This window comes from Dipodomys spectabilis, unplaced genomic scaffold (genome assembly GCF_019054845.1).
Source record: "Dipodomys spectabilis isolate Male_0828 unplaced genomic scaffold, ASM1905484v1 ptg000018l, whole genome shotgun sequence".
Taxonomy (NCBI): Eukaryota; Metazoa; Chordata; class Mammalia; order Rodentia; family Heteromyidae; genus Dipodomys; species Dipodomys spectabilis.
In genome coordinates, this window is record NW_024870695.1 from 3,417,053 (window position 1) to 3,438,625 (window position 21,573).

Below are 21,573 nucleotides of genomic sequence, written 5' to 3' on the forward strand. Positions count from 1 at the left end.
ATGAAAAAACTAGGGTACAGTGCCTAGGCTCTGAGTTCAAGCTCCAGTACCAGCACAAAAACAAAAACCTGGGATGGTATCATTACCTCCCTCATGGAGATTTTGAGAGCCATGAATCAGTGGAGTTCTGGCCTCTTATTTTTGTGGTGCTGGAGATGGCCAGAGCCTTGGACTCGCAGCCACATCCTCAGCTTCAGGAAAAGGGCTTAGTAAGCAGGGCCTGATGCAAGCTTTGAGCAAATCCTCACCAACCTCCTTCACCAGATCCAGTTCCCCTACCAGACCCAGCCCCCATCATTGAGTTAGGAGGGGCAGGACAGGGTGTGGGTAAAGGGGCGGCCATGTCTCCGCGCTCAGAAGCTGCCTCAGGGTCAGAGGTCAGGTCCTTTTCTCTGTCATACAACTGCCCCACCTAAACTTCTGAGACAGCCCAGCACCAAGCCCAAGGCAGCCTACCCTCTGCCTAGAAAGAAAGGTTCAGCCTAGAGGCCATTGTCTGGAGAAGAAAAGGACTGGGAAGTGGGTGGGGACAGAGAGTGGGGGTGGTGCACAGCTTTGTTCAAACACTTCCCTGTGGAGTGGAGGCCCTTCCCCCATCTGAGAAAAACCTAAATCCAATCCTAAATCTCACCTCCTGCTCTTTTTCTTTGACTTGTGCCACTTTAAGGATCCCCTGTGCTTGTGCCACCCAGCCTTTGGTGTGAGGTCCTGGAGGATGTGTAGGAGTTCCCCAGGGGCTGAGGAAGGCATTCCTGACTGATCACACAGCCAAAGCAAAATTATGTCGTTGGGAGGTGCTTGGGCACTCTGGATAAAATGTAAAGCTATATTTCTGGAACCTGGTAACAAAGTTGGCAAATTAGGGCCAATGACAAAGGCGGGAAAACTCAGGTTCATGGGAGCTAAGGAGTTGTCCCCGTCATTTCTCCTGGCTTTCCGGAAAAGGCCATACCATGTCGTAAATTGCTAGTAGCTCATTCTTTGGGGGTAGGAAACTGACTCCTCTAACTTGAGAAACTTACGGTGGCCTGTCCCAATAGTCTTCCAAGCGCCCACGCCGGAGCCTAGACAGGAGGACTACAAGTCCCAGCAGGCCCCGCGCTGTGGCGCAGGCGCGACAAGAGTCTCTCAGCGAGCCCGGCCGAGCCCGGGGGCCCAGTCCTCCCCCATTGTCTGGTCTGCCCGAAAGGAGCGGGCTGCACGGAGGCGCCCTCATCTCATTGGTCAGGTGGCGCGTCCGTCGCGGCCCACGCCCACCCCCATGCAGGCCCCGCCCCACGCGCCCGCGTCCGGGCCGCCTGGCGCCCCGCCCGCGCCTCTGGACCGGCGGGGCCGCGCGGCGTATCCTGCGGGCGGCGGCGGCGGCGGCGGCGGCGGGCGCGGCGCCGGCAGCCGGGCGCAAGATGATGAAGTTTCGGTTCCGGCGGCAAGGCGCCGACCCGCAGCGCGAGAAGCTCAAACAGGAGCTTTTTGCCTTCAACAAGGTGTGGCAGGCGGCCCGGGCTGGGGCGGAGGGGGCGGGCCGGGGGCCCCGGCTGGGGGCCGGAGCCACGTCGGGCCGCCAGGGAGGGGGCTCCCGGCTGGGGCGTGGTGGGGGCCCGGGCGGAACCCCTTGGCGGGCTCGAACCGCGCGTGCTCCCCTGCTCGGCTCTCGGACTCCGGGTGCGCCTGGGTCCCGCTGACTTTCCTGCCCGCCTCGGCGGCTCTCTGTGGGCCTCCGGGCCCCGGCCCTCGCCCTGTGCGTCCCTGGCCGTCCGCGTCCCTGCGTGTCTCGGTCGCGAGTGCCACTCTTCGCATCTCTCTGCGTCCCTGCCCCTCCCTCTCTGGCGCCTGCTCCTGTGCCGTGTGTGTGCGCGCGCGCGCGCGTGTGCGGGTGCGCGCGTGTGCGTGCTGGGGTGAGGGTCTCTCTCCCCCTGCGTATCTCTTGTCCCTTTCCTTGTCTCGCTTTCTGTCTCTCATTTTTCTCTGTCTCAGGCTTTCCCGTCGCTCCCTACGTGGGTCTCCGTCTTTGTAGGGTTCGTCGCCATCTCTATCTCTTAGTTTTTTTTTTATCCCTTCTCTTTGTGGCCCCTATTGGGGCCCTTGGAACACAGCCTAGGGCTGGGTTTTGTTTTGCTTTCGCACTCGGCCTACTAGAGAGGTGAGGGGTGGAGGCAGAAGCAGGGGGTGGGGTTGGGAACTCCCTCAGCGGAGCTTCCCCTCCCCCCACGGCCCCGAGCTCTGCTTTGCCTTTTCTTGACTGGGGTCCTATTCTTGGGGCGGGGTGGGATGGGGAAAAGTGTGCTTGATTGAGTAGCCAGTTACACTTCAAACTGCTGTGCCTCAGTTTCCCCAGCCGTGAAATAGGGGCTACTTTCCTCCTTGTGGGTTCTGGCTCCCTATACCACATGGGCCAGCCAACCTGGTGTGAAGGATGGTGGTGGAAGACTGGTCTTCCTTTCCCAGGAGGGTCCCTACCTCCCCCTGCACTGTTGGGGATAGAGTGGGGCCCCAAGCCTGCCCCTTGCTAACTTCTTCCTGGTGGTGGAGCTGGCCTTCAGTTTTACCCCACAGTCTTTCTGCCTGGTGTTTAGGATGAGATTTGTTACCTCCCTTACAAATGAGAGAAAACTGAAGTGCAGAGAGGTAGTGAGGACTTGTTCTGAGTCTTTCTGGAGTTGCTCCCTGGTGGAGTTAGACCTTAGCCTAGAGTGGCAGGGAGGTTTGGAGGGGTTGCTGCCATCTCAGCAGATCCCAGGGGCCCTGGGCTGCCCTGAGCATTATCGGGGAGGCTCTGGAATGTCTCAGGCAGGCAGTTTTTCCTGCGTAGGTCCTGGGAGGTAGTGGTGGGGCTGCCAGGAGCCTCACACTTCTTGACCTAGAGGCTACCAGAAGTCTGAGGGGTTGCAGGGGTCCTCAGGAAGATGAGATACCTCCTCTGCTGGGGTGGCTGTGAAAGTTTGCCCCTGAGGTGAGAGGAGAATGATCCCTTCAGGAAGGCTGGAATGTGTCACTTCCTAAGCAGCGGATTGAGGTGTACAGTAGGGACCTATAGAGATTAGAGGTAAAACTGAAGTCAGTTCTGGATGCTGGTCAGAGGTGGTCATAGACTTTGGGTGTGTTCAAATCCCAGCCTGCCTACAAATTGCCTGTAGAATGTGCAGTTTTTGTCAACATAATAGGGAGCCCTTACTCCTTGGTGCTAGGGACACAGTGGAGACAAAAATGGATATGTGTGTCTTTCCACTCAGAGTGTTGATGTATTCAATGGGAAAACAGTGAAAATCCAAGATAAAAAAGGAAGTCTGAAGAAGTAGCTCATATGGTGGCCAGTGCTGTGGCTATCAGCAGGGTGAGGTGCCAGGTCTATATTATAGCAGTTGTGTCCTTCCTGAGTACTGAGTAGGAACCCTCCAGAGCCTGGAGCTGAGGGACAGTATCTGGAATTGAGGGAAGCACAGAGGCCTTGGGGCTTAAATCAGGTGAGCCTGGAGGTCTCAGGGTGAGCAATGCTGGCAGAGTAGGAACACTAGGTAAGGATTTGTTTGGACTCTAGGTAAGCTGGGACCTGCTGGAAGGCCCAGTTGACTGGTGTTGACAAACTCCTTCTGTCTTCTGTGTGGTGAGCATTAGTTCAGGCAGGTGGTGATGGGGTCTGGAGGAGGGTCTTACACTACCTAGAGTGACTTCTGTGTGTCTCTTGCAGCTGAGCTAATGGAGCTCAGGAATGGATTAGACTTGGGGATGTGAGGGATGAAGATGCTTGACAGCTTACCTAGCCTTATCTCTTCTGTCAAGTAGAGCCAAGGAGGGCCCTCTCCAGGTTGTGGGGATTTGCAGTATAATTGTTATCTATGCTCTATCTGCTGGACATTAGGTCAAAGCCTGAGACTTACTAGATATAGTCACGTCCATCAAGGGCATAGCAATGTTGATGGTAAAGGGAAGCGCCCTAACTCCAACCCCACTCCTCAACTCTCAGGTGTCTCCTTGCCAGGGCCCAGCGGAAGCAGGCTAGAGAGTACTGTCATCAGCCCTGACCACTAGGCCCTGTCAAGGCAGCTCAAGTCCCCACCTGGATGGGCTAAGGGTAGGTGACAGGCTTAGGATGTTTTCCTGTTTTTGTTTTGAGACAAGATCTCCCTATGTGGTCCAAGCTGGCCTCAAATTGAGGTCCTTCGTCCTTAGCTTCCAGAGTACTAGGATTGATAGGTGTGTGCCACACCTGGTGTGAGGATAGGCAGTGGTTCCTTGTGTGTCCCACACTGGTATTCAGGATGAGGCCCTTCCAGCCTTTGGTATGAGTGAGAGCTCTTCAGTAGGTAGGCAAATGGAGGGAAACAGCCAGGCCAAAGGAAGCCTGGTGGTTGGGGAAAGGGGGAGGAAGGCTGCACTAAGCTGAGACTTAGCCCTGTAGGGAGTAGAGAGCTAGGAAGCAGCAATGCCACACTGGCATTAGCCTCCCCCCTGGTAATAGACTGAGATTCTTGTCTGGCTGTTCCCAAGTGAGATGACCCCTTTAAGGGCCAGGCAGGAAGTGACCTGTCTTTGCACCTCAGTTTCCCTATAGCTAAATGGATGTCAAGATTTGCACTGCCTAGGTAGGCCTGGGTGCTGACTTTGATCTCTGACCTTCATAGGGGAATTTAGTGTGGCTCCTCACCATAGTTTAATCTGTGTATGTAGGACCTAAGGGACAGGGATCCTCTTCAATGCCTGTACCTTTGAACCTGTTTTCTGTTCATTGCTAGACTTTGTGCCTTGTGGGGTGATAGGGGCTCTGAGGAGAATGGGGCTTGGCAAGTGGAGAGCTTCTGGGCTGCACATGTAGTCATAGTGGAGCTCAGGACTCAACTACCTCTCTACAGACTGAGGCAGTCACCCATTTCACAGTGGAAGACACTGAGGCATGGAGAGTGAGTAGGTGGGACAGCAGTGTCTGGGTGTATGTGTCTCAAGCAGCCCTTCCTTCTTCCACAGACGGTGGAGCATGGATTCCCCAACCAGCCTAGCGCCCTGGCCTTTGACCCTGAACTTCGAATCATGGCTATTGGCACCAGATCTGGGGCTGTCAAGATGTATCCTTTGCAGTTGTGATGTTTGGGGGGTTTAGGACTACCTGTATATGGTTTCCTGTTTGCTGGGGTCTGGCCTTGTCAGATACTTTGTAAAGACTACAGTGCATGCTGGAGTCTCTAAGGAGGGAGGCTCTGTGTATCTAACAAGCCTAGGACAATTCCTCTTGGAGATGATGGGGTCTTTTTGCTGGGAGATGGGTGATGGAGGGTTAGTTTGCAATGGCCACAGCTGTCCCTTAATTTTTTTGGGCCAGCCAGTTTCCTAGGTGACACTGCCATCATCCCAGCAACTGGGCCAGGGCACTGGGCCAAGACAACCATTGAGGGGATGGGTAGACTGGGGGCCTTGGTGAGTGGGTGCACTCACACGTGTGTTTGCAAATGTGGAGACATGTGTGTTCAGCATAGGGGATGGGGCAGTGCCAGGCTCAGCATGGTGAGCACAGCACGGCCCCCACCTAGCCTCTGGTGCTGTACAATGGGCTGTGTGAGCTGTACAAAGCAGGCATTTTCCTCCAGGCCAGGGTTGGGGGGGAAGCTGGGCTAGCAGGCAGCTGAATGCATACTTACCCATCCTGGGAATCCCAGCCCAAATGCTCTCCGGGAAACTGAGGTGCTGAGTCTAGCTGGCAGCTACACGGTGAAGATGACCATCCCTCACTTGTCCCTTTGAGGTGCTCTGCGTCTCAGTTCTCTGGTTGGCAGGAAATAACTCAGCTCCTGGAAGGGGAGGATTGCAGGGTGGAATCTCCTCGCCCTGGCACTGGGGGCACTGATCTGGAAGGGCAAGTGGTTTGTGAGCTTCTTGTCTCCTCTAAGGAGCATGGCTGAGCTGGAATGTCCCCTCTTCCAGGCGTCTTGAGGCACTGATGAGGGTGAATGGGGCAGTGCCCCTGGCCCCATATCCTGCCTACTGTTCCCACCCTGGGGCACTGTGCCACCTCCATAGGTATAGCCCTTCAGCTTTTCTCCATGACACAGAGATCTGTGTCTCCGTGTCTGCAAGGGCTTTGCTGTCAGCCACTCTGAGCAGCCCCTCCTGTGGAGGGTCCTTGCACTCTTCATGCTCACAGAGGAACAAATAAGGACACAGCTTCAGAGAAGAGGTGGGGAACGGGACCTTGCTTTTCTTTCTTTAAATTCTCACAGCCTGGAGCCCCTGCAGTTGGGAAACTGAGGCTGGAGAGGGCACCCTTGCTGGGCACCAGTGTCTCACACCTGTAATCCTTAGTTGTGAAGGAGGCTCAGATCTGAGGATTGCAGTTTGAAGCCAGCCCAGGCAGGAAAGTCCATGAGACTCTTCAGTAAACTCAAGAACCTGGAAGTAGAGCTGTAGTTCAAGTGGTAGAGCACTATCTTGAGCACAAAAACTCAGGGACAGGGGCTAGGAAGGTGGCTCAGTGGTAGAGCGCTTGCTGCACGTGCTTGAGGCCCTGGGTTTATTTCTCAGCACCACATAAACAGAAAAGCCGGAAGTGGCCTGTGGTTCAAGTGGTAGAGCACTAGCCTTGAGCCAAATTGCTGAGGGACAGCGCCCAGGCACAGAGTTCAAGCCCCATGACCGACAAAACAAAAAACTCAGGACAGCACTCAGGCCCTAAGTTTGATTCCCCAGGATTGGCACATGTACGTACACACACACACACACACACACACACACACACACACGCACACACTCCCGCGCGCGCGCGCACACACACACACACACACACACACACACACACACTCACTCCCGTGAGGCTGGCCTCATCTCCTTGGCAACCCTGCTTCCCGCCCAGCTACTCCTGCCTCTTCTTTTGTCCCCTCCTCTCTCCCTGCCAGGCTCCTGCAGGGAGTCCTAGCTTAAGCTCCAGGCAACAGCTCCTGCCTTGTCACTGGGGCAACGGACATTGCTGACCCTTCCCTCAACTCTCCTCTGGTCCCTCGGGCCTTGCCAACCATCATCAACCCTGGAGTTGTGGACTCTGGGCTCTGGCACTCATGCCCTCTCCTATTCCATATGTGCTAAGATGGACAGTGGAGGAGCATAGCTAGGGCCAGAGCTATGGTAATTTTTAATTTTTTCCCATGTCAGTACTTGAGCTTGAGGCCTGGGAACTATCTGTCCCTTAGCTTTTTCATTCAAGGCTGATGTTCTACCACTTAAGACCCACCTCCACTTTTGGCTTTTTTGGGGGTTAGAGATAAGAGTGTCACGGGCTGGGAATGTGGCTTAGTGGTAGAGTGTTTGCCTAGCATGAATGAAGCTCCGGGTTCCATCCCTCCGTACCACATACACAGAAAAAGCAAGAAGTGGCACTGTGGCTAAAGTGGTAGAGTGCTAGCCTTGAGCAAAAGAAGCTTAGGGATGATGCCCAGACCTTTCCTGAGTTCAGGACCCCTGATGGACAAAATCTCTTCACTATAGCTGGTTGCTGGTGGCTCATACCTGTAATTCTAGCTACTCAGGAGCTGAGATCTGAGGATTGTAGTTCAAAGCCACCTTGGGCAGGAAAGTCCATGAGACTGTTTTTCTCCAGTTAACCACCAGAACACTGGAAATGGTACTGTAGCTCAAAGTGGCAGAGGGCCAGCCTGAGCAAAAGAGCTCAGGGACAGTGCCCAGGCCCCAAGTTCAAGCCCCATAAACGACAGAAAAAAAAAAAGTGTCATGGACTTTCCAGGCTAGCTTTGACCCTCGATCCCCAGATGTCACCCTCCTGAGTAGTTAGGATTATAGGATGAGCCACTGGTGCTCAGGTGTTTTTTGGTTTGGTTTGGTTTTGGTTTTGGTTATTGGTGGTGGTTGTGGGGATTGACCTCTGGACCTCAGCTCTTCAGTTCAAGGCTAGCACTCTTTTTTTTTTTTTTTTTTTTTTTGGGTCCAGTTGTGGGGCCTGAACTCTGGGGCTGGGCGCTGTCCCTCAGCTCTTCAGCTCAAGGCTAGCACTCTACCACTTGAGTCACAGCGCCATTTCCGGCTTTTTTCTTTTTGCTTATGTGGTGCTGAGGAATCGAACCCAGGGCCTCATGCATGCAAGGCAAGCGCTCTACCACTGAGCCACCTTCCCAGCCCAAGGCTAGCACTCTTATCTCTTGAGCCACTGCACCACTTCTGGTTTTCTGGTGGTTAATTCGAGAGTCTCACGGACTTCCTGCCCGGGCTGGCTTTGAACCATAATCCTTAGTTCTCAGCCTCCTGAGTAGCTAGGATTATAGGCTTGAGCCATTGACTCCCAGCTCCAGGTAGATTTTGATTTTGTATGTGTGTGTCTTTCCAGAGCTCAAACTTAGGGCCTGGACACTATCCCTGAGCATTTTTTCTGGCACTCTACCACTTGAGCTAGACTTCCATTTCTTGATTTTTAGTGGTTAGTTGGAACTAAGATAACGGACTTTACTGCTGGCTTCAAATTCTGATCCTCAGATCCCAGCCTCCTGAGTAGCTAGGATTACAGGTGTGAACCACCAGCTGCTGGCTCTTAGCTCATCTGACTTAGCTGTACAAGTGGGAATCATTAGCACATTTTACAAATGAGCACTTGAAAGTCTTGTAGCAGTGCTAGACTCACAGGAGCTACAGGGCTGTGTGGAACCTAAAACTAAGACTGAATGTGCTGTAGGAGTGTAGGATGAGGTTATTTGGGGAGAGATCCTCATTGTGGCTTGGGGGGTCCCTTAGATGGGCAGTGCCCATGGGAATGGTCCTGGGGAAGTGGTGGGCCTGTGTAACTCCCTTGTGGCAGTTTCCTGTCCTGTCCTTCATGGTTCTGTCCTTGATCAGTTACCCTCAGTTACGGAGCACCTGGTGTGGAGTTCACAGGCCTGCACCGAGACACAGCCACTGTCACCCAGATGCACTTCCTACATGGCCGGGTGAGCTCTGGTCCCTACCTGCCAGTTCCCATGGTTCCCCATATCCATCCACCCCTCCTGGCTAGCTGTTTTGCTCTCTGCTCATCTACTAGGGCCGCCTCCTGACCTTGCTGGATGACAACAGCCTGCATCTTTGGGAGATCATCCACCATAATGGCTGTGCCCACTTAGAGGAAGCCCTCAGCTTCCAGCCACCCAGCCGGCCCAGCTTTGACAGTGCCAGGTACTGGACCATTTGACAGGGCCCAGCCACTGGGCAGGAGGGATAGGGAACGCTGTGGTAACTGGCTGTGTGGAGGAGTTGCGTAAGCAGGACACAGCCTGGCCTCTGCTTGGCCAAGGTATGCTCTGAACTTTTTGAGTCTGCTATGAGGTTCTGACTAAGTCAGGTCTGTGATACTGACTGCAGGAGCCTTTAGTTTTGGGAGTCCTAGGAAGGTATATACCAAACTCCCTGGACCTGCAGCCTGGTGCCGTGATCCCTGTAGTGATGGGCTTGTTTGTGGGCTTGGGATAGGGTTTAATCCAAGCTAAGGTAGGGAATGGGTCATTGTGTGTCCAGGTGAATGGACAAGTTTGAGCAAGGAGTATCCTCTTGGATAGGTTTGGTGCTGGCAAGATAGCCCAGGTGCATGGAGTGGGTTTGGCCTCCAGGTGAGAATACAGTCTCTTTTCCCAGCCCAGCTGGAAATGGCTGGAATGGGGAAGTTCTTATCCAGGAGCATGTTCCTGGGCAATCTCAGCCTCTGCTGGCAGGGACTGTCTGGGTCCTCCGGTAGTCATGAAGTGTCCAGAAGACTGGTGGCAAAAGGCTTAGGGAGGCCTCATCTGTCATGGTTCTGGGTGAGGTGATGTCCTGATTCCTTCATGGTGGTGAGAGAAGCCAGTCCATCTCCAAGACCTGGGGAACCTATTTTTATCCTTCTTCCTGCCAACATCCTGATGAATAATTGAGCAGGCTAATTACACTGCATCATCACCCTCCTGGGGTGCCTGCCTGCACTGTAAGTAGGCCCTATGAGTGCAGAGGGGCAGGAATGAGCTAGCAATAAGGGATCAACCCCTCCCTCCAAAGCAGGGAGATGGACTACCTTATCCCTTCCTCTTGTCCCCTGTAGTACCCCGGCCAGCCTCACCCGTATCACAGTGGTCCTGCTGGTGGCTGATGGTGACACAGCACTTCTGGGAACTGAAGGCGGCAGCATCTTCTTTCTGGATGTCACCACCCTAACACTATTCGAAGGGCAAGCCCTCCACCCAGATGAGGTTCTGCGCAGGTAAGTGGCAGGTGGGAAGAATTCCCCGTGTCTAGGAAGTTCTCTTGACTCACTGGAGCCTGCTTTGCAGTGTGCCAGAGGACTACCGATGCGGAAAGGCTCTGGGCCCTGTGGAGTCACTCCAGCGACACCTGCAAGACCCCAACAAGATCCTCATTGGCTACAGCCGGGGCCTTCTGGTCATCTGGAACCAGACTACGCGGTGTGTGGATCATGTCTTCCTGGGAAACCAGGTCAGTGGGTGAGGCCTGTGCCCCCCAACTTGGGCCCCTGCACATACTTGCTAACTCATCCTCTTGCCCTGTCCACAGCAGCTGGAGAGCCTGTGTTGGGGGCGTGGTGGTGGCACCATCATCAGCTCACATAGTGATGGCAGCTATGCCATCTGGTCCACAGATACTGGCAGCCCCTCGACACTGCAGCCCACAGTGGCCACTACACCCTATGGTGAGTACTAGGGAGGCCTGAACCTGAAAATAAATGACAGAGGGCTGCCTGGCCCCAATGGGGACACTGCCCAGCCAGATATGCAAAGGGAAACCCTGGGGGTGGCATGGCTGGGTAGTAAGGCCTTCCCCTTGTGGAGAGACAGGAGATAGCTGGGAGGTAGACTAGGAATAGAAGGTCTGATGCTGCCCCCTCCACCCCAGGCCCCTTTCCCTGTAAGGCCATCAACAAGATTCTGTGGCTGAACTGTGAATCTGGGTAAGTTGAGGGAGTGGTAGAGTTGGGGGCTGGAAGGGTAGACTGGGCACTTGGTGGTGAAGCCTTTGCTGGGTATGCATTTTGCACCCTCAGAGCACCTGGCTCACATGACCTCCTTTGTAGGGGCCACTTTATCATCTTCAGTGGTGGCATGCCCCGTGCCAGCTATGGTGACCGCCACTGTGTGAGTGTGATGCGAGCTGAGACATTGGTGACGCTGGACTTCACCTCCCGCATCATTGACTTCTTCACAGTTCACAACACTCGGCCTGACGATGGTGTGTGCCCTGTCTCCTCCCACTTTAACCCCAGTGTGCCCTGTGAGGCCTGTGGCCAAGCTCACCCATTCTGTTCCACAGAATTCGATGATCCCCAGGCCCTGGCTGTGTTGCTGGAGGAGGAGTTGGTGGTGCTGGACCTGCAGACTCCTGGCTGGCCAGCTGTGCCAGCTCCCTACCTGGCCCCACTGCACTCCTCTGCCATTACCTGCTCTGCCCATGTGGCCAATGTTCCCAGCAAGCTGTGGGCCCGCATTGTGAGCGCTGGTGAGCAGCAGAGCCCCCAGTCTACCTCTAGTGCCTCGGTGAGTGTGGATGTCCTGCAGCGATGTGGGAGGGAGTGTGTTGCTGGTGGTTGCGGCGCACTTGTTGTGGGTGCAGGTAGGGGAGCTCTGAGCGCCATGCCCTGGGTGAAGGGAGACCTGACTTGGAGCTCACATTGCTGTTGTTCTTTCCTAGAGCTGGCCCATTACTGGGGGCAGGAACCTGGCCCTGGAGCCAGCACAGCGAGGGCTGCTACTGACAGGGTAAGTGTTAGGGAAGCAAGTGAGGCCCCATACCCACTAGGCCTGGTGTATTCCTGTCATCCCTGAGCCCTGCGGGTGCTGACATATCAGGTGACTCAGACCTGGCACCTGGCAGGTTCAGATTGTCCCCCTTACTCAAGGAGGACTGTATGAAGCCTCCCTAGATCCTGGTTCAAAGCCCCACCCTGGTCTGCCTCATGGAACCCCAGCAAACCCCAGGGCTCCACCTACCTGGCCTGCCTGCCTGCGACTGGAAAATCTGGGCTGGCCCACGCCAATTGCCCAAGGCAGGTGCTGGAGAACCCAGCCTGTTAGTGCTGACGTGCCTGGTGACTCAGACCCTACTTCCTGCCCTGCCCCTCCCTCTTTTCTGTGCTGAGACCTTACAGCCTCTCCTGTTGGGAACTTGCTCTGGGTTTCTCACTCAACAGGGGTGAGTCCCACCCAGCCCCCACTCTTGCATCTTCCCATATCTTGGCTCTGGACTCCCCCATACTGTCCAAGGTTGCCACTTTTGCTCTACAGCTTTGTCCTGAAGCTATGCCCTAGATTCGTCTGCTCTTTCCTCCCTTCCCCTCCCCATTTCCTCCTCCCTGCTGCTCTTCCTTCATGGCCACCGGAGGCCATACCTGGTCCTTCCTGGGATTCCTGGCACCAGTCCTAATTGCTAGGTGCCTTATATGGGGCAGAATCTCCTAGTCCTATTCCTTATGTTTCTGCCTCTGCCATCTCCTGACTGTCAAAGTAGTCATTTCCACATCATCCAACCCTTTTGAAAGGCTTAGGTATGTATTAGGAATGTAGCCTGGCATACTGTAAGCACCTGTTTGACTTACATGGGAGGTGCTTGGTGTATTCAGTAGGATTCTGGCCAGTGTTGGGCATGTTCAGTAATGCTCAGAATGGCTGCAGGAAGAGTAGATGAAGGGGTGTGCAAGCCTTCCAGGGTGACCCTGCTATCTGCCATTCCTTGCAGCCATGAGGATGGCACCGTGCGGTTCTGGGATGCTTCTGGTGTGGCACTGCGGCCACTGTACAAACTGAGCACGGCTGGCCTTTTCCAGACAGACTGTGAACATGCTGACAGCCTGGCCCAGGCTGCTGAGGATGACTGGCCACCCTTCCGCAAGGTATACCTCTTCCCTTGGCCTTGAGGAGCTGCTCCTGGCTCTATTTGGTGTCCTCACTTCCTCCTATCCCCTCAGGTGGGCTGCTTTGACCCCTACAGTGATGATCCCCGGCTTGGTGTACAGAAGGTTGCACTCTGCAAGTACACAGCCCAGATGGTGGTAGCTGGCACTGCAGGCCAGGTAAGGTTGGGAGCCCTCTCTGTAGGGGTGTCAGGGAGGACTTGTCTGTTGGTAGGCCTGAAATGGTGGGTCTGGTGAATGGGTGAAGAACTATTGTGGTCAGAAGCCCAGAGATGGGAATGGGGGTCCCGGTGGGGCTGATTAAGTCAGACAAATAGGAAGTGGTCTGTAGTGCAACAGTCAGATGAGATCTGGTAGAGTAGGGAGCACTTAGTCTCTGTCCCTGCTCTGCCTCTGGTACTTTACAAAATACAGAAAAGCTTGGTGTATGTTCATTGCTAATGGGGAGACAATGGCTTAGTTAAGAGTTCTTTGCTGTAGATGCATAAAGGCCAGTGGGTTCTAGTCACTACTATATTCCTTGGTGCTCACTGAGGTTCTTGGTTTACAGTCAGCATTCAAAAAGTGCTTATTAGTTGGGTGCTGATGGCTTATACCTGTAATCCTAGCTACTCAGGAGGCTGAGATCTGAGGATCACAGTTCAAACCAGTCTGGGCAGGAAAATCTGTGACTCTTATCTTCAATAAGCAACCAGAAAACTGGAAGTGGCACTGTGGCTCATGTGGTAGAGTACTAGCCTTGAGCTGAAGAGCTCAGGGACAGCACCTAGGCCCAGAACTGAAGCCCCACTACTGAAAAAAAAAAAAAAAAAAAGGCGCTAATTAGTAGGGTGCTAGTGGCTCCTGTGTAGTGCTATACTCAGGAGTCTGAGATCTGAGGATCATGGTTTGAAGCCAACCTGGTCAGGAAAGTTTGTGAGACTCCTATTCCAAAAAACTACTCAGAAAATGCCATAACTGACACTGTGGCTCAAATGATAGAGTGCTAGCCTTGAGCAAAAGAAGCTCAGGAACAGTGCCTAGGCCCTGAGTTCAAGCCCTAGGACCAGCACTAAAAAAAAATATATATATATATATAGCACTTGACTAGAAGAAAAGTAATCCGGACATTTATTTGTTTATTTATCTATTTTTTGCCAGTCCTGGGGCTTTTGTGCCTGGGCACTCTTCCTGAGCTTCTTTTGTTCAATGCTAGCATTCTACCACTTGAGCCACAGCTTCACTTCGGGCTTTTTGTGCTTATGGGGCACTGAGGAATTGAACCCAGGGCTTCACACATGCTAAGCGAGCATCTACCACTAAGCTACATTCCCAGTCCCTGGACTTTATTTATCTATTTATTTATGTATTTATTCATTGCCAGTCCTGGGTCTTGAACTCAGGGCCCAGGCACTGTTAAGCTTCTTCTACTCAAGGTTAGCGCTCTACCACTTGAGCCACAGTGCCACTTCCAGCTTTTTCTTTCTTTTTTTTTTTTTTACTAGTCATGCTGCCTGAACTCTGGGCCTGGGCGCTGTCCCTCAGCTCTTCAGCTCAAGGCTAGTGCTCTACCACTTGAGCCACAGCACCACTTCCAGCTTTTTCTGTGGTTCTGAGGAATCGAACCCAGGGCCTCAGGCATGCAAGGCAAGCACTCTACCACTGAGCCACCTTCCCAGCCCCACTTCCAGCTTTTTCTGTGTATGTGGTACTGAGGAGTGGAACCCAGGGCTTCATGCATGCTAGGTGAGCAGTCTACCACTGAGCCACCTTCCCAACCCTGGACTTTTATTTATTTATTTTTGTCAGTCATGGGCCTGAACTCTGGGCCTGGGCACTGTCCCTCAGCTCTTTAGCTCAAGGCTAGTGCTCTACCACTTGAGCCACAGTGCCACTCCGGGCTTTTTCTGCTTTGTGGTGCTAAGGAATTGAACCCAGTGCCTCATGCATGCAAGGCAAGCACTCTACCACTGAGCCACCTTCCCAGCCCCCTGGACTTTTATTTTTATGTGGAAAAATTATAAAGACTTTGGCCAACTAAGTCTACTCACAAAGAAAAATTCAGTTTGGTTTGCCTTTTCCTTTGTGGACCACTATGTGAAAATGCTGTGTGTTGGATCACCGAAGGTCAGACAATAAAATACATTAGCTTTAAAAAAAAAAAGTGCCCATTGGTGGATGAATAGGTGAATGGAAGGAAGGTGGGTGGTGCTAGGACCAGCATGGCGGTGTGTGGGGCCTGTGGCATCTCTCCTCTGTGTTGACCTCTTACCCAACTGTGGCCTAGGTGCTGATCCTGGAGCTCAGTGATGTGCCAGCAGAGCAGGCTGTCAGTGTGTCCAATGTGGACCTCCTCCAGGACCGTGAAGGCTTCACATGGAAGGGCCATGAGCGGCTGAGCCCACGCACAGGGCCTCTGCCTTGGCCTGCTGGCTTCCAGCCCCAAGTGCTAGTTCAGTGTCTGCCACCAGCTGCTGTCACTGCTGTCACCCTCCATGCTGAATGGAGCCTTGTGGCCTTTGGCACCAGTCATGGCTTTGGCCTATTTGACTATCAACGGAAAAGCCCAGTGCTGGCCAGGTACGTAGAATAGGGTGATGGGCAGCTGAAGCCTTTGCAAGGAGGGGTCTGAGCTTCAGTTCCCCATTCTAAAGTTTGGTGTGACAAAGGCAAACTGACTATAAAAGCCCCATAATCTCTGTACTCTGTAAAAAATAAGCTGACAACTACCTAAGGATTGAGCTTAGCATTGCCAGCTGTTAAGGTCATAGGGTAGTGCGGAGGGAGTGGCTCTGGCTCCTTGACCTGGGCTTTGCACTGCCAGCTTTGGGCCAGCAAGGCTGTGGTCTAGGCTTCAAAGCACAACTAGTTCCTGCCCACTCTCAGGTGTACCCTTCACCCTAATGACTCCCTGGCTATGGAGGGGCCTCTGTCTCGGGTGAAGTCCCTCAAGAAGTCACTTCGCCAGTCTTTCCGTCGCATCCGCAAGAGCCGTGTCTCAGGGAAGAAACGGGCTGCTAATGCCAACAGCAAGGTGAGCTGGGTGGGCTTCCTTGGCATTTGAGCCCTGCCATGCTTCCTTCTTTTTTTTTTCTGCGTGTGTGCGTGCGTGTGTGTTCATGCTTACATTTGCACAGATATTCCATATAGTCCCATGCAGTTCTCCATTCTCACAGTGGGCTCAGTCCACCCCGGACATGCTGATGGTGGGAATATGAAGCCCCGCTCCTGATTCTGCCCACATGCATGTGCCAGGGAAGCCCCTGAGCAGGGCAGAGGCTACAAACACATAGGGGACATTAATAGAATGTGGGGGGGTCGGGGGCTGGGGGTTTAGCCCAGCGGAAGGGCGCCCGCCTGGCGTGCGCACGCAAGGCCCTGGGTTCGGTCCTCAGCCCTGGAGAGGAAAAAAAAAAGAACATGGGGGAGTGATATGCTTCCCTCTTAAACACCAGGATGAGTCTGTGCAGGATGAGCTAGGGGGCAAAGGGGGTGGATAGTAGTGAGTATTGGGTGTCAGGCATCATGGGTACAACTTGGCTCAGGAGAGCACATTCAAAGCCAGTTACAGTTGTAATCCTCCAGTTACAGGAGGCCAACGCACAGCTGGCAGAGCAGGCATGCCCCCATGATGTGGAGATGACACCTGTGCAGCGCCGCATCGAGCCTCGCTCTGCTGACGACTCCCTCTCTGGTGTTGTGCGCTGTCTCTACTTTGCTGACACGTTCCTTCGAGATGGTGAGGCCAGGGAAGGAGCAGGGCTGAGATTGAGGATCAAGGCTCAGACATAGCCAGCTTGGGCAGAACAATCCAATTGAGACTCTTATTTCCAATTAACCTCCAAAAAGCAAGAAGTGGAGGTGTGGCTCAAGTGGCAGAGTGCCGGCTTTGGGTGGAAAAGGCCAAGTAAGAACACCAGTGCCCAGTAATGGCACTGGGTGGGGGAGGGGGAGATTGGGCTTGGTTGGCCATGTGAGAAATGAGATGGCCACTTTGGTGAGGAGGTGGCAGGATTGTGCCTTTTGGAGGTTTGAAAGTGTTAGAAGCACTATGTGCTGAGCCGCACCAACAGGGATGTTCTGGCCACTCATATATCCCCTCACTAGGACAGATGGGGAGGGATTGCTGACCTAGCTGGGACAGGCCGCGAAGGCTTGAGCAGGAAGATGAACCCAGGGCCAGGATGAGGAATGAGTCAGGCAGAGGAAGAAGTTGGTGCTAGGTGCTATGCTGAGGATCAAGATTTGACTTTGGGTGACTTGGGAACCCTGGGTTTTGTCTTTATTTTTCTTCCCCTAGTACTGTAGAACACAGGTCCATTTGGCCCCATTCTCAGCCATTTTTGCTCTTATTTTTCTTGTTATTTTTCAGATGTGGTTTGATTTTTTTTTCCCAGGGCAGCTCGCACTATGATTTTCTTATTTATGCTTCCTGTATAGTTAGGATGATAGGTGGATGGTAGGTGTGCACCATCACAGGTAGCTTTTTGTTAAGATCGGGTCTTGTGAACTTTTTGCTTGGGCTAGCCTCAAACCCTGATCCTTTAGATCTCAGCAGCCTAAGAAGTTGCTTTTTACCTTGTATACTTGTTGGTTGTATATTGGTATATATTAGTCACCCTGAGTGTCTGCTATTGTTTTGTGCCCACCTCACACTTTTTTTTTTTTTTTTTGGTGGTCGTGGAGCTTGAACTCTGGGCCTGAGCGCTGTCCCTCAGCTCTTCAGTTCAAGGCAAGCACTCTACCTCTTGAGCTATAGCACCACTTCCAGTTTTCTGGTGGTTTATTGGAGATGAGTTTCACAGACTTTCCTGCCCAGGCTGGCTTTGAACCACAATCCTCAGATCTCAGCCTCTTGAGTAGTTAGGATTACAGGCGTGAGCCACCAGTGCCTGGTCCACCTCACACTTTGATGGAACATTTTAAGCAAAAAAACTCAGGCACAAGTATCTTGGCAAGTGTCTGACACATGTGCCAGCAGCCATGATGTCGGCATCAGTTCCAAGAGCAGAGGCTAAGCTCACACTCAGTCTACAGCCCCTCTTTCTGATGTCGTTTTGTTATTAAGGGTTTTAGTCGAGTGTTATTTCCCCACTGTCTGATTGTGATGGGCTACCTCAGCAATGTTGCGTTTAAATCACTTTGTAGCTTTTCATCTGGGGCTGGGCTCTCAGTGGCTTTGCTCTGGGGCCTAAGCTACCAAGCATGTGGAGTGGTGAATGTCACCCACCTTCCCACTTTGCTCAGCTCTTATTCTCCAGTAAAGATTGTGCCCCAGAGGCTTGGCTCACACCACAGCAGGGTAGATAGTTTCATCCTGCCCAGGGCTGAGTTCTTCTGTGTTGTAGCACTGGGGACATGCTGCACGGAGGGAGACACCCAAGGGTGAGAGATGATTCCTAATGTGTCCCAGGACTAGAGATAGGATGTCAGGAGATGAGTCTGCATGTGGGGTTTGGTTTTAATGAGAGGAAGGAGGGAGCTGCTTTTGCTGAGATAGGGATCAAGGTGTAGCAGGGTAGGTTGGTGAGATTGGAGTCTTTATAGCCTGGCATCCCTGTGTAGATGACCTCGGAATGGCTTTTGTGCCTCTGCAGGTTTGCATCTAGGACTGACTGAGTCAGCAGCATAGAGCTGGTGTTTCTTGCCAGTGTGGCAAGGTCACTAGGGAAGTGCGGGACAGGAGGGAACCTGCTTGAGTTTTGGATACCAGAGTTGGGAAGTTGAGGTGTGGGAAATGATCTCCATGATCTCACTGCTCATGTCCCCCACAGCAACCCACCATGGGCCTACCATGTGGGCAGGCACCAACTCGGGCTCTGTGTTTGCCTACGCACTGGAGGTGCCAGCAGTCACAGCGGGAGGTGAAAAGAGGCCTGAGCAGGCAGTGGAGGCTGTGCTAGGCAAGGAGGTGCAGCTGATGCACCGGGCTCCTGTGGTGGCCATTGCTGTATTGGATGGGCGTGGCCGCCCACTGCCTGAACCCTACGAAGCCTCAAGGGACCTGGCACAGGCTCCTGACATGCAAGGTGGACATGCTGTACTCATCGCGTCTGAGGAGCAGTTCAAGGTGTGCTTGTGGTGGGCTGAGGAGACCCCCCCCCCTCCAGACTTGGACCTCTGAACTCCCCACCTGCTGAGACCTTCCATTTTCCTCCTACCTCATCAGCTTGTCCCTAGCTAGCAGACCTTCAAGAACCCTAATGCTCCTGAGTCTACCAGGTTCCCCAAGACCCTCCAACTTCACCGTTCCCCACAGGGCCCTGCAGAGATTAGTCTCCTGCACAGAGGAGCTTTAGGACCCTATCGTTGATCTGGCCACTGGTGGAGATCAGGGGGGGTTTCTGGGTGTGGTTAAGCCTGGGCTGAGTTTGCAGGAGGGGATGGCAGGCTAAAGCAGGTGGCGGTGTGGTCCAGGGTACATTTGGCCTGAGGGGCAAACTGGGTATATGCAGCTGTGACAGCAAGGGGTCTTGACCATTGTTCATCTACCACCAGGTGTTCACACTGCCCAAGGTGAGCGCGAAGACCAAGTTCAAGCTGACTGCTCATGAAGGTTGTCGTGTGCGGAAGGTTGCTCTGGCCACCTTTACCAGTGTTGCATGTGAGGACTATGCTGAGACCTGTCTGGCTTGTCTCACCAATCTGGGTGATGTTCACGTGTTCTCAGTGCCGGGCTTGCGGCCTCAGGTGCACTACTCCTGCATCCGGAAGGAAGACATCAGTGGCATCGCGTCCTGTGTCTTCACACGCCATGGACAGGGTAAGTGGGGCATGTGGTAAGGTGGAGCAGGAGCACTGGAGAGGAGCCAGTGAGGAATAGGGCTGGTCGGGTGTCCCTGCGCTCTTTGATCCTCCTCTCTCACCCACAGGCTTTTACTTGATTTCCCCATCCGAATTCGAGCGCTTCTCCTTAAGTGCCCGCAACATCACAGAGCCACTCTGCGACCTGAACATCAGCTGGTCCCATTATGCAAGGCGAACTAGGTGTGTGGGAGGGGTCTGTCATCAGGGTTAGGTGTCACCCTGGCCCTTGGTTTGGGGGAAGTGAGGATGGGTGTGTAGTACCTGCCGTGGTCTCCACTGTAGCCCCATCTCTGCAATCACAGGCTCCAAGAGTCGCCCAAGCTCAGCCAGGCTAATGGAACCCCGAGCATCATCCTAGCCCCACAGAGCCGCGATGGAAGCCCTGATCCAGCTTACAGCAAGGGAGCTGGTAGGAAATAAAAGGGTTGGGGCAGACTGGGGCAAGAATGTCCTGGGCGGGTGAGGTTTCACAGCTCAGGTACAAGGCAGGCCCCTTGGAGGCACCATTGAGCTAGGACTGGAAGCTTGCAGGAGAGGAGTAAGTTTAGGGCCCCTTGTCAGTACTATATCTCACCTGATATGTGTCCTCAGGTCTATAGGGGTGTTAAGGGGGCCTAGCAGGGTCAGAGCACTTCCTCTCTGCAGACACCCCTGAGCTGCCAGAAGCCACACTGTCACCCATGTCCATTGACTCGGCCACTAGTGGTGACACCACACTGGACACGACAGGGGACGTCACAGTGGAGGACGTGAAGGATTTCTTGGGGTGAGACTACCTGTCCTCTTGCTCCAGATTCCCTTCTTGAAGCTGCCAGAGGCTTCCCTAGCCTGACCCTTCTGATTACTCATTCAGCTCTTCTGAGGAATCGGAGAAGAACCTGAGGAATCTAGCAGAAGATGAGGCCCGGGCCTGCACCATCCTGATCAAATGAGGTGCAGCAGGGGTGAGACCCTGGCTCCCTTTCCTGCCACTCAGCTGGCGCTACCCGTCACACTCCATGTGGGGCCCAGGACCTCCACCACTCCTGGGCTTGCCCATTCCTGGTAGGCCCTGCAGTGGTGTTGCTTGCTAGGGGTGGCCCATGCTTGCAGGTCCTGGGCGTGCAATAGGACCAGTTCTGAATGCGTAGAGGTGCAGGGACTTGGCCTGTCTGCTATTCCATTTCACAGGAGAGGGTCTGAGGCACTCAACTAAGCCCAGTATAGTTTGGCCCCAGGCTCATCTGGCCCTACCCAAGTCCTTGCATGGACCTAGTCTAACATCTTGAGCCTATAGAAATGACTGACCCAGTTGCTTCCTAGTGCCCCTGTACTGGGCCACCACTGCCCTTCTCTGGCCTTGCAGGTCTGTGTGTAGCCAGCACTTGAGACACCTGTCAGGGGCAGGAGTGTCTGCTCCTGAGCCTCTCACCCTCTGCTAACTCATTCTTCTCTCCCCCATCAGGAAGACCACTGTCTCCCCTGCCTGGCCTTTTAACATAGCCCTTACCTGCTAACCTGTAGGATCCAGTGGGACCTGCTGTCCTGTTCCTGCCAATGCTGGGTCCTAGAGCCACCCCAGCTCAGGATGAGGGCATGGGGTTGTGCCCAAGCCTCCTGGCTGAGGCTGTCTGAATCCTACAGGCAGGTGGCTGCCCTGGGGAGAGGACAGGTGGGGCTGGACAGTCAGGCCCTCTCCTCCATTTATTTGCAAAGAATATTTTTCTAGTGTCTCAGTTGGGCTGGATTGGCCGTTATTTCTAAAACTATTTTTGGTACTTGTTCCTGGGCCAGTCCAGTCCAGTGTGTGTGTGTGTGTGTGTGTGTGTGTGTGTGAGAGAGAGAGAGTGACTGGAAGCTCTGCTGGGCACCACTGCTGGAGCCAGTCACTGTGTGTCTGGGTGTGTGTGTCAGGATGGACTTCCCTGTAGATTGTACCTTGGGGGCTTTTTTGTCTT

General features: G+C 53.7%; 1 protein-coding gene across 6 annotated transcripts; it reads left to right on the forward strand.

The window, feature by feature from the left end:
• The first annotated feature begins 1,336 nt into the window (after positions 1–1,336).
• Positions 1,337–21,523, forward strand: Llgl1 (LLGL scribble cell polarity complex component 1). Of its 6 annotated transcripts, none has more exons than XM_042674180.1 (22): positions 1,337–1,484; positions 4,960–5,057; positions 8,831–8,912; positions 9,005–9,135; positions 10,031–10,189; positions 10,260–10,422; positions 10,501–10,636; positions 10,840–10,894; positions 11,018–11,172; positions 11,254–11,477; positions 11,632–11,699; positions 12,676–12,829; positions 12,905–13,009; positions 15,117–15,409; positions 15,716–15,863; positions 16,415–16,568; positions 18,604–18,899; positions 19,328–19,592; positions 19,702–19,816; positions 19,933–20,045; positions 20,282–20,402; positions 20,490–21,523. In XM_042674180.1, the coding sequence occupies exons 1-22, from the start codon at positions 1,404–1,406 to the stop codon at positions 20,566–20,568; spliced, it is 3,195 nt and encodes a 1,064-aa protein (XP_042530114.1). In that variant the 5' UTR covers positions 1,337–1,403; the 3' UTR covers positions 20,569–21,523. The 6 variants fall into 6 exon arrangements, with proteins under 6 accessions (XP_042530114.1, XP_042530116.1, XP_042530117.1 ...); XM_042674182.1 differs by having other exon boundaries at positions 19,939–20,045; XM_042674183.1 differs by having other exon boundaries at positions 16,421–16,568.
• The last annotated feature ends 50 nt before the right edge of the window (positions 21,524–21,573 follow it).

Bases quoted from the DNA above. Each gene is read 5' to 3' on its own strand.
- Llgl1 (XM_042674180.1), top strand. From the start codon at position 1,404: ATGATGAAGTTTCGGTTCCGGCGGCAAGGCGCCGACCCGCAGCGCGAG. The intron at 10,637-10,839 runs GTGAGTACTAGG...CCTCCACCCCAG, and splicing joins AGTGGCCACTACACCCTATG to GCCCCTTTCCCTGTAAGGCC. The intron at 11,478-11,631 runs GTGAGTGTGGAT...GTTCTTTCCTAG, and splicing joins AGTCTACCTCTAGTGCCTCG to AGCTGGCCCATTACTGGGGG.